Raw genomic sequence first — 12,533 nt, forward strand, 5'->3', positions numbered from 1 at the left:
CATAGGTCTTTCAGAAATGAGCTGGAAATGTCCATCTAGTTCCTAATTGTGTTTCCATTTTTTTTTTTTAAAGAAAAATTTCACTGCAGTGGTCACCTTTGTAAGTCGCCTCAGCAAAGACTCCAAGGAGTGAAAGGGCCTCAGAAGCTGAATTACCCTCCCACCCCTGCTGGTGGTCCCTCCAGATCAGGGCTGAGGGTGGGTGGGTAACCTTGCCCGTGCTGTACCTGTTCTGTGGATGAACAGAGGACTTCAGTCTGCGGGGCTGCCAATCCCAGCATCTTTCACAAGCTTTTTCACTTTCACATCTTTCACTAAATTAACTACAAAAATGTAGAAAGAAGTCTTACTTCACATCTAATTTAAAAGCCCAAGCTGATGCAAAACATTAAGGATCCTGACCAAAAAATCCAATGACAAAATCCTAAAAACCACACCCTCAGCACTATCTATCCTCCCGTGCATACCCTTCATTAAGATGTTTCAAATTTTTCTCTTAAAAGAAGAAAAGCTGGAGCATGAAACAAAAAATAGTTTCCTGCACACTGACTGCTAAGCAATATAAAACTGTTTTCCCGATGACAACTTGTTAGGGGGTGGGGAACTACTGGGTATGTTACAGCGAGATCTTGTTTTAAAGTGCTGATTTTATAGTTTTGAAGTTTTAATTTAAAAGTATCCAGCAAACTGCTTTCATCTGAGAAAAAATGCATTTGCTGAGTTTAAATAGGATGAGTTCAAGCTTTAGAATGAACACACTAAATACTTAGTCTTCAGAGGAGGCAAAGATAATTGACAGTGAAAGATTTTTTTTTTAAAAGTCTCTTCATGAAATACAACTTTTATATATTTGAAAATACTTCTGAAAAAGCAGTGAAGTAAAAACAAAAGAGTGTTTAAAAAACAGATGGGTGGGTAACACAAAATAAGAATTAACATCTGGGCCCTTTCTTAAAAAAAAAAAACAAAAAACAAAAAAACGGTAGATATGGGCTGTACTCAGCCTTTGAGAAAAGTTGGCTTCTTCTTAGTCCTAAAAATTAACAATGTCAACATGTGTGTGAATGCAAAGTATGCTTGGCCATCAGAGTAGGACTAGTAAAGACAATGATTGGCGATATGAAACATTTCATTGCACATACCTATATGTTATAAATTTGGTCTCTTTCAAAAGCGTCCTGAAGTCAGCTTTGGCTGTGATGTATTTGTCTCTGATGTATTCTTCAAACTCTCTTTGTTTTTTCTGTAAAAAGACAGTAAGATTAGGGGGAAAATTCCACTAATTCCAAAATTATTATCAATTATTTATTAAACTAATGACCAGTAAGTCACAACATAAAATAATTCAAAAGAAAAAAGCAGTAAGACACATTTCTGTTCATGCAACATTCATTAAAAGTAAAATCTGCAGCGTACATTTTAAAGGTAAAGAGCAAGAATAAGAAGCCATATATTAGTAGCAGCTAATATATGGTTTATGTTATAACCATATATTGGGGGCTTGCTATGTGCTGCACTGTGCTGAGGCTTTTATAAAATATCTCCTTTACCCTTCATCACAACTTCACGTGGTAGACACTCTAAGTTCAACTGAGCATTTAGCTCAGTAAGAGAGCTTAGTAAGGGACCAGCAAAGACACACAGAAACTCCGAGCTTTAAAAAGACATTGTTAATTCTAAACAATTAGAAAAAGTTAAGAGACTGACTGCATGGATCTCTCAGCTATCCGTTTACCACTCTTTTCCAACCATGTATATTTTGTGGTTCATACATCTAAAATTTAATGGAGCAGGAGGGGGAAGAATATTAGATGATGGGCTTTTTAAACTCTAGACCTAGAGAAACCAACCAGGATGAGAATGATGGTAAGAAGAAAAATAAAGGCCAAGGGACAAAATGGATGGGAATAAGCTATACTTTCCTTGACATCATTCACTAATAAAGAGCCCTGTGAGTTTTTTTCCTACACAGGAGTCAGAGTGCACCAGAAGAGGGCTTCTACAAGGTTCACACAGCTGAGGTTCCCCTACTCCAAAGTCTCCGGGACATTAAGAACTAGAGATCATGTTACGTTTTGCTGCTAGCGTGATTGTAAGGGTTAAGCACTTTTGGTAGCCTAGCACCAACTGTCAGCCTGACTATATCTAGTGGGACCTGACTATACAATAAATAAAAACTACAGCTTCATTAAATCTCTTAAAAGATCCCAAAACACAGGTTTAAACCCAAGGATTAAAATTTTAAAGTTCCTCTTGTGTTGTCTTGCTAATATATCATACAAGAAAGAAAATATAAACTTAAAACTCAAGATTTATTTCTCATACATTTAAACATTATTCACTTAAAACCATCAACTTCATTTTAGTCAAGATACTAGTATTGCTGATTAAGCACCCAATTAATATTTATAAACTGAAAGTAAATCTCAGACAAAATTATCTTACCCTGTCACTGGAGGAGAATTTAATGCACCGAGGATCTTCCTTAATGATTTTTTTTACTTCTTTCCATGTGGATGTTAAGGTAATCTTTGAAAGACAAGTGAATAAAAAAATAGAATTGACTTTTCTTGAGGGGTGATATTGCAGCACATGCATACATCATATCACACAATGATCTGCAATCTCTTGTTAGGCCCAAGTGTAATGGGATTAGTAACAGAGAGGAAGGCAGCTTTAATGCAATTTCTTTTTGTTGGCTTGCCACAAGTTATTTTCATGGCCATACTGTCAAGTCAAGGTGGCCTATGACAATTAACTGCAAACCCTGTATCTCCATGGGCAATATCATAACTGCTGAAGAAACCACCACCGAGAAGAGATCAAAGAGGAAAAACCTGCAGAGAGCACAAACTGCCAATCAAGGGACCAAGGCCCCAAACTGAAAACGTAGCAAAAGGAGGGACCTGTTAAATCTACCATCAGGGAGCATCAAGGATCACACACAGGTAAGAATATCTGGAATTACTCAGGGAGTAGGTATGAGCTTGAAAACAGTAAAATGAAGTAAGTTCTAAATAGTAAGAGTATCATTTCACTTAAACAAAAAAATCAGAGAAGAGCCATAAAACCCATGAACTTCAGTAATGGCTCTAAAGACAATGACATTAAAAATCATATCAATATTTTACTTATAGGAATTATTAACAAAGATTCATCCAGATTAAAGCAGAGAAGTAGAGGACTCTTACTGCAGAAGTTTCATCCAGAAGTTGCCTAAAGTGCTCCCTCTTCTTTTTGGTAAGTGCTTCAATGTGTTCATTAAAAAGCTTCTCTTTCTCCTCTCTTTCCAACAAGGATCCAGATTCCCAGCGGTGATCTTTCCGTAGAGTTCTCCGAGTATCAGACCAGGACACATCTGAAGAACGTACCTAAAAACAGAGAATGCTATCTATCACCCGAGACAAGACTTATCTTTTTATATTTTGTCAATAAAAGACTCATTTATTTTGTTTAGGAACAATACCCTTAATAAAAGAAGCTCCTGATGATTCCATCTTAGCCAACCAGTCACTGAAAATCTACTTCTTTAAAACCAGAAATCTCATCTCCCAGAGCACATCTAAGCTATACAGTATGGGCTGAGAGGCGAGAAGGATGAAGAGAACTTATCTCCCATAAACCACAGCCCCTAAGAACTTTCAGTACCTAGGTACTTTACTCAAGATCTTACCAACTTCTAGTAGTAGAAATGGATATAAATAAGAGAGGAAATACAGTCTCACAGCATAAGCAGCTCACCAGACCAAAAAAAAAGATTTTTCAAGGTCAAATTGGGACTTAACTATATCCTGGAAGTGACACTTGCACATACAAGCAGGAATGAACATCATTAAGAAGATAAGAGAAGAGACAACGTGATAGCTCTGGCTGGGTCAGCAACCAGCAGAAAGGTATGCTTCATGGACAGCAATGGCATTACAAGTTAAGTCACACTGCTGCCAACACAAAGAAATACAGGATGCTGAAAAGACAAAAAAAGTAATAAAGAAGAAAAATATAAAAACATTTATTTACCCAAAAAAACAAGTACCTAAAAACATGTCAAGTGAACACTGAGCTTGGCACTGGGAATACAAAATAAAAAAGAACTGCCAGGAGTAGCGAGGACCTTCACCCTCCTCAGCAACAGGGAGAGCGACAAGAATCAGATGTGCCTTTTACAAAGATTTCTGTGATTGCAATAAAGAGGATGAATCTGGGGGAAGCAGAGGCAGGGAGAGAAAACAGGAAATAACTGTAACTGTGCAGGAAACAGAAAAAAAGGTCACTGAAAACAGACCAGCAGAAGCAAGGGAAGAAATCAGAAGAAGCAACAGGAGTGATGAGAGGAGCCTTGTTAAAAGAAATAGTAGGAGAGACAGTGACAAGGAGGAAAAAGCAAGCAGAACAGCAGGGTGGCCTGAGGGCATTCACTGTAGGGACAAAAAACCCTTCATACCTGAACAACCTGGGTAATACAGGAGGATTTTTTTTTTTTAAGTCTCATACAAGTGTATGATGATTTAAGATGACTTCATCAAGGACAATTTTTTAAAAGCTCTGAGACTAAAAGATTATGAAATTTTACAAACACAAAACATTAAACTTCTGAAAATATTAAATAACTAGGTTTCCCTATTCTATTGGTGTTAATACCAAGTACTCAATTTTAAAATACTTTATAGGTAACTTACTAAATTACAACTCTCAGAGTAAATAATGTCCACTAATGAGGTAATATAAAAGATTTCTAATAGTACTTTACAGAAAAAAGCAAAACAGTAATATATACCATATCAGACAGAAGAGCCTTGAAATTCTGGATAGCTTCTTCTCGTTTGTGCTGTTCTCTCTCTCGATCTATTTCTTTTGTTTGTTCTGAACGAGCCTTCTGAACCTCTCTTTCTCGTTCTCGAAGGCTTGCCTCAATGCGGGCTTGCCTTTCAAGCTCTTTTTCTTTTTCTGAGTCTAAGTTCTGTAAAAGTGAAATTACCAACTCCATTAACATATGACCCCACAGAATAACTAGTCTGCCAAATACAAGATTTCAAACCTAGTTTTTACCAAGAATATACCTAAATACTCGTTCCAAAATTAATTACTAAAGGTTCTATTAGGAATACCAACAAGAAAAATTCTAAACCCTGAAGAAGTAGCGAATACCTTTGTAATGCAATTAACGATTTTACTATTCCATGGTTACCATAAAAGTAAACACAATGGGTTACCTTGGCTATTTTTTCAATGTACTGTTTGAAAAGGTCTTCTCTCATGGATGAACTATCCACTGCTTTGTAACGTGGATCACTTTCTACTTTGTCTTTTACTTTGCTCCATCGAGACTGACTGTCCAAGTGATGATTAGATAGTAGCTCAAAGAAATCCGATTTAATCTATATTTCAAAACAGGTGTAAGGTGGGAGGAAAACAATATGCCGTGAGAAATTCTTCATAAAGATTTACAACTAGAACAAAGCTCACTGACCTTAAAGATAATAATTTGTTTAATGCATTTAAAGTGGAATTTAGTTAAAAAAATTTTTTTAAAGTATCAGAATTGCTCTTTTATAAGAAAATAAAATTCAGGCTTATGAACAAACGGCAAAAATAGTTCAACATCAAGATGGTAAGAATTTTTTTAAAAGTAGATTAATACAACTGTTAAAACTAATAGAGGAATTTGGAAACAGCTGCACCCAAACAGCAAGTCTTATCACAAATCTGAAACTTACTGTCAAAAGTGTAAAAACAAAAACTAAACTTTTATATTTTGCTTTAAAAAAGAGCAATGTTTTTACCTTTGTATGTATAAGAAAACTATATAATTTCTATGGTCATAATTAGTCATTTCTAAAACAAACAAACAAAAAAACCTATATTCAGATTTCTTGCACTTTTTAGCCATTAAACATGTATGCCTTCACCAGAATATGTGTCAATGAAATTAATGTTCTTAACAAATGAAGTACCAAATTAGTAACATTATACTAAAGATATAATATCAATCCTTTAGTGTCAACATATGCAATACTTAAAAAGCCTCTTCCAAATTGTACTTTTTATTTTTTAATACGAGAAGAAGAGAATAAACAAGCATTTGTTTCTATGCACTTTGAGGATCCATTTTAAAATCCAGTCTCATTTAGGTTATTGTGTATTGTTACCAGCGAAGACATCTGAGGTAGCTAAACTCATTTCAGCAGAGGATTCTGACCATGTCAAGATCCTCTCTTCCCCGTAGGGATTAAATATGCTGTCTCCCCATCTGACCAAGGGAATGAGAAATTAGGAATGGAAACAGAATTTCCGTGGGGGCACAAAATACAATGAATCATTCCTTAGGTCTATTTCAACCCTCTCCTTCTCCTGTAACTTCATTTCTCCTTAAAGAGGATTAAAAGGGAGGTGGATGTCCTTTTTGGAAAACACTTATAAGGTTGTAAGAAACAGAGCTTCTGTATTAGAGAACTTTCTAAAACATAAGAACTATTCAGTGGATTTCTCCACTCACGGAACTGTGCTCTTGACTTTGTTTGGATTAATAAGAAATAACTCATAAACTCAGTATTTTTATATAGCAATAAAGGAACTACTTGATGTAATAGCAATGTAACAATTTTTCTGTTCATTTATCTACTTTGTATCTGACACAATGAACATCAAATTCCCAGAAGGCAAAATTTATGTTAATAAAATAGCTAAGCTGCATCAAATAAGAATCTTTCTAACCTATAAAATGTCAATTGTCATTAGCAACAATTCAAGACCCTATTGTCCCTATTTCCCTCTCTCTAAAAATGAAAGCATCTTACCAACTAAGCTGTTTAGTTAAGGGAGAAATAGTCTCCTCAGTTAAATGTGTTGTAACAAAAATTGTTTAGCAGCTAATTTGAAAGAGAGGGAAGAGAGAAAAATGCCAACTTTACAAAAGGATTAACCCTATTATGTGCAACTTCAAATCTGCTGTTCCAAAAAATAAATTATTTGAAACACTAATAAAAATTGGTTAGAATAATAATAATAAAATTATTATCAAACAAACAAAAACTCGAGGGTAGCTACTTTGGTAAACAAAACCGTCCAGTAAAAGTTTTAGGGGCATTTTTTAAATAAAACTACCCATGAAAGCTACATGAAAATGATGACTGCACTCTAGTTTGAAAAGTCCCAACTAAAGAGAAAGAATTTCACCAAAAGTCAGTATCATTCATGATTCCAATGTATCAGTTCATACAATTCAATCATACACAGTTAAAATGCAATTAAAAAATGTACTTCAGGACTTCGCTAGTGGTCCAGTGGTAAGGAATCCTCCTGCTAATGCAAGGAACATGGGTTCAATCACTGGCCTGGGGAGATTCCACATGACGTGGGGCAAGGAAGCCTGCAAGGAACAACTATCAATCCCATGTACCCTAGAGCCTTTGCTCTACAAGAGAAGCCACCACAACAAAAAGCCCACACGCCACAACTAGAGTAGCCCTCACTTGCTGAGTCTAGAGAAAGCCTGTGTGCAGCAATGAAGATCCAGCACAGCCAAAAGTAAATAAATACTAAAAAAAATTTTTTTAATGTACTGCCAATACATGTCCTAAGAATATACAGTGGCAGTCATGAAGAGATAAAACTTCATTAGCCGGATACTTCTCAAATTTGAATATAAAATATACATTTAAACCTCTATTTTCAAAATCTGTTAGTAATTGACTTTGCATTCTTTAAATTGGCTAAGAAAAGTTTCACTTTAGTAATTTCCTGTTTCTCCCCCCATCAATGTAATAGTACAAGGCTAAACCTTTAGAGAATTCAAATTTTACAATCTAAAGAAAACAAAGCTGAATAATTAAGTTTATATAGATGCAGTGTCTATTCAATGTCTTATTTTAATTAACACATTCTGGACACAACTCTCATTACTTTATAAGAAAAGAACCCCCCCCCCCCCAAAGTAATGTACCAGAGGCTAAAAGCACCACACAAGTGTAGTGAAGTGTTGCTTATTTGTGTCCCACTCTGTGCGAGCCCATGGCTGCAGCCTGCCAGGCTCCTCTGTTCATGGAATTCTCCAGGCAAGAATACTAGAGTGGGTAGTCATTCCCTTCTCCAGGAAATCTTCCCAACCCAGGGATTGAACCCAAGTCTCCTGCACAGCAGGCAGATTCTTTACCATCTGAGCCACCAGGGAGATGCCAATTCTTTCCTCATCAGAGAATTACATTATCAGTAACTGAACAGCTGTCAGAACGAACTGACTGGCAGGCCACACAGCACAAAATTGTAAAGTCTATTCACTTGTTATAAAACAATACATAAAACAGCTACCGAAAAACATGTTTAGAAAAAGAACATCAGTTACAAATGCAAAAACATTCAATTTGTTTAAAACAATCATATGATATCAGTAAGTTCTTACTAAAAGTCAATCGTAGCAAACAATTCATTGACATGATTCTAATGCAACAGACAAAATGCTTATGTAAAACTCAATCTTCCTCTGAGAAGCACAATCATTTACTCCCAAAAAAGTTAATAGTGAAATGATTCTGGAAAAATCTACCATGAAGCATAATAAATCACATCATCAGGAAATCTCAGTTATTTTTGAGAAAAGTTATTTCACCTAAACTGTTGTTATTTTTCAATTAAAGAGGCTTCTTTTCAAGAAGAGTGGTGTTACTTCCGTAACAACATTTCTTAATAGAATTTGAAATATTTTAACTCTCTGGAATAAGAAGCAAATTTAAATGTCAAGAATAATAAAGCTTCAGAGGTTCTTTTTCTCCATTCAAAAGCACACAGGGTCACTGAGGAGAGCGGCTGCATGTTTTGATGGTTCACGCACCACTGGTGCCACCTCCCTACCAGTCTGCCTCCCCAGTGGTGTGCTCCTCTTCACTCATGACACCGCTATCAAATGACATTTGGAATTCATTAATCTTTAATAGCTGACCTTTAATTCTGATAAGCAATAATTCATATGTAAGATATGTTTACTAAAAGATTAGAAAGTCGCCAAAATGCTATCTTGTAGATGGCAAAAAATATAAAGAAGCTTTTTGAAAAATTTAAACGCTACTGCCTATGAAGAACCTTGAAATGTTAGCAGGCAAGCACCAGTGAACGGCCTAATAACCAGTTCTGGATTTAATGGGCATCTTAGAATTAATAAAATATAAAGAAAATCTATGCAGCTTAGTGACACTACTAAATGCGCATTATGGAAGCGGTCACACACACACATATAAACAACTGTAAAAGCTAGACAGTAAATATGGATCTTGTTACTGGGTTGGCCAAAAAGTCTGTTTGGGTTTGTCCATATATATGATGTTACAGAAAAACCAGATGAACCTTTCAGCCAACTTAATATTTAAGCCCATGAATGAGATTAGAAACAGCACCAGGTTAGTCCCTTACCATTCATACTCCCATCAATCACACCACTGGAACTAAACCTTCTTACCTTCTCACCTCTCGTCTTCGAATCTTCTTTCTCTTTCTTCCTTGCAGCTGCCACAAATTCATTAAACAAGGCTTCTCGATCTTTCATCTTTTCAATTGCTTTAAATCTTGAATCTTTAGCATGCTTGGCTGCAAATTCACTAAATGTAGCTCTGTAACAAAATGGCAAGTGTGCTAACTTTGGTAGAGCTATTTCTACTTGAAGAAAGGCACAGATGATATCATCTTCCCATTAAGAGTATGTGCCAACAAGACAATGAGTCCCAACATCCACCAACAGAAAGGAGTAAAAGGGCTAAAGACTAAAACTGTGGTTAGAGATCTGTATTACTATCAGCATGATGTTAGGAGGACAGACATCTAGAGCAAAAAATCTGTGTATTTCAAGAAACTTCAGAGTTCATTTAGTTCCACTCTAAGATGAGACTGACTAACTCTTCCTGAATTAGCTCTCCCTCCAAAAGCAACTATAAAACCAGACAAAATATATGAGGCAACTGATTTCAAGCACTGGACAACAGGTAGAGTAAAACTGAAGTAAGAAGCCCCATGGCCCTCTGCCTCAGGACAATTTCCCAAAATGCAAACAGCTAGAGTCCAAAAAGAGTACAGCGATCCCCATGAGCTAGAAGCAGCAAAGATCAGAGTTGGGGGTGCTAAAAAAAATTGGCAGAGGAAGAAGCTATAGAAAGAAGGTACCCCAGAAAAATACCATTTAGAAATTCCCCATGAATAAGTAGACAGCCAATACCAAGCTATAAAACAGCAGAAAAACTATTCCCTGTACCAAACTGCTACAGGCTTAAGAGCAAAAAAGAGACACTAGACACCGAGAAGCACTGGAAAAGGAACAATAGGAGGACAACAAAATCCACAAAAGATCCACAGGGACACAAAGCTGGAAGTTTGACAAAAACAATTCCCACTTTCTGAGATCCACAGTAGCAACATAAAATCAAACCTAAAATTAAAGTGATCAGCCTGTAATTGAACTGCCTGCTCAAACAAGAATCCACACTCTTGAGAGGAAGATAACAGTCTCTACCTATTATTCCACAACGTTCAATATTCAATTAAAAATCACAACACATACAAAGAAACATGTGATCCACGGGGCGGGGGGGACCTTAAGCAATAGAAAGTAACCCAAAATACCCAGATGATGTTTGAGGTATAGACCAATCTTTTAAACTACTATAATTATATTGGAAGAATTAAATAAAAATATGTTCAAAGAATTTAAACCATGATCTTAATGGATGAACAGTTAGGTAGCTTCAGTAGAGATATGGAAAATCAAGTCTATGAAGGACAATGAAGCTAAGTATTAAAGAAGTTTCTCCATGAATAAAAGAAGCATTTCTAAAGCTTTCATATAGTTGGATATATTTCAATATCTGAAGCTTTTCACCTTATTGTATATAGTAAGAATTCAAATACTCCCATGTTTAGCTTATTTTTAGAGGGGAAAAATAAAACTTACTTTTCCCTCGAAAAACCATCTATCTCAATACAAAAATAAAACACTTTATCTCATGTATTAAAGATTAAGTTCAATAAATCTATTTTCTTTCCATGATAAATTAGGTACCCTACTTTATAATTTTAAGAGAAAGTATTACTATGATTAAAGAACAAACTTCTTAAAAATGTAAAATCAATGAACAAGTGAGAATTCAATTATTTAATACATATTTCTATTATTTAAAACAGGTTTTAAAAAAAGGTAGCAATTTTTTTTAATCAGAACAGACTAAAATTTTAGCATTAGATTCCATAGAGATGTTTTCATATGACTCATCTTTTAACTCCAAAAATGCTATTGCAAAGAATTTATCATAGTATCTTGCTACATACTTTATAACACACATGGTATAAAAGTTCTTTACTGAAAAGAGGTGGATAGTTTTTGGTGATAATGGATGACAAAGAGTATAATGACTTGAAGTTAACCATAGGAAGTACACCCGAAATTTCCAACAAAAAAGAAATAAAACATAGAAGAAACAGTCACTAAGTTAGGTAATTCTTCCCAGTCATTCTTTCCCTTGGAATCAACTCCTGTGCTTTAGAGTTCTGTGCTTGTGGTCTTTTCCCAATTCAAAGAAAGTCTATGGATGGTATTTTCTCAACTTTAAGAAGTTTTTCCTCTTTGTTTCCTACTTACTAAAATGGGTCCTAATCTCTATGCCAGTGTCAAATGCATCAATTTAGCAACACAGCCCAATGCCCCAAGTGCTAAGACTTCAAGTTCTGTGCCTGATGGCTTTACTTTCTGATATAACCTGCAAAGGAAAAATTACTCCAACAATTTTATCTGCCCCAAAAGAATATTAGTAGGGTACTGTGATACAGTAAGATTTAACTTTTCAAATCTACAACAGAGAAATCTCATTGGAGTCTCAATTATTCCCAGATCCATAAAGGGTTTTTATGGATATATTTTGCTGAATCATTTGGAAGTAACCTGTAGACATCATGAGATTCCATCAATAAATATTTCAGCATGCATCTCCTGAGAGTAAATCCTTTTTCTACCATAATTACAATATCCAAGAAAATTACTAATCTCTAATCTCATGTAATACCAATTCAAATACCTTCCAAAAAGTACTTTATAACAGAGTCACAACTACACAGACCCATGAATTTTTAATCTTTTGATTAAGAAAAACGCCCAAGATCTCCTGGAGAGTCTGAAACTCTTATTACCCTTAAACAGTACCATTAAACCCAGAGATTCCATGATTCTACCCCATAGTTTCAGAAATTCTTCATATTCTGGGATATTCATAGCAATTTAAAATACTGGAATCTAGCAGAAATTCCACATTTACTCAGTGAAGTGACCTAATGTGTATAAATCTTACTTTCCTTTTTGTAAAATAGGTAGGATATGAGCACCTAAATCTTATTGGCTGTTTTGAAGACTGAATGTGGTAATACACACATACATATGCATGTTACTTTAACTGCATATATGTGAAAGTTCACATATCTAAAATATCCAATAATTGATGATATTATTATAATCCTAAGCATGTACATTTAAAATATCTCCTTTTCTTCAGCCATTACATATATTCAAT

General features: G+C 35.2%; 1 protein-coding gene across 19 annotated transcripts in view; it reads right to left on the reverse strand.

The window, feature by feature from the left end:
- Positions 1–12,533, reverse strand: part of TCERG1 (transcription elongation regulator 1) — a 52,463-nt gene that overhangs the window by 1,183 nt on the left and 38,747 nt on the right. For 18 of the 19 annotated variants that reach the window (XM_043465094.1, XM_043465097.1, XM_043465093.1 and 15 more), the window contains 6 exons: positions 9,446–9,596; positions 5,211–5,375; positions 4,775–4,957; positions 3,192–3,371; positions 2,446–2,529; positions 1,143–1,243 (listed from right to left, as the gene is read on the reverse strand). In XM_043465094.1, the coding sequence (XP_043321029.1) occupies positions 1,143–1,243; positions 2,446–2,529; positions 3,192–3,371; positions 4,775–4,957; positions 5,211–5,375; positions 9,446–9,596 (864 nt within the window). Of the gene's footprint in view, positions 1–227; positions 324–1,142; positions 1,244–2,445; positions 2,530–3,191; positions 3,372–4,774; positions 4,958–5,210; positions 5,376–9,445; positions 9,597–12,533 lie in introns of all 19 variants that reach the window. The other variant, XR_006268985.1, reaches the window with a different exon arrangement.

Source organism: Cervus canadensis, chromosome 4 (assembly GCF_019320065.1).
Source record: "Cervus canadensis isolate Bull #8, Minnesota chromosome 4, ASM1932006v1, whole genome shotgun sequence".
Taxonomy (NCBI): domain Eukaryota; kingdom Metazoa; phylum Chordata; class Mammalia; order Artiodactyla; family Cervidae; genus Cervus; species Cervus canadensis.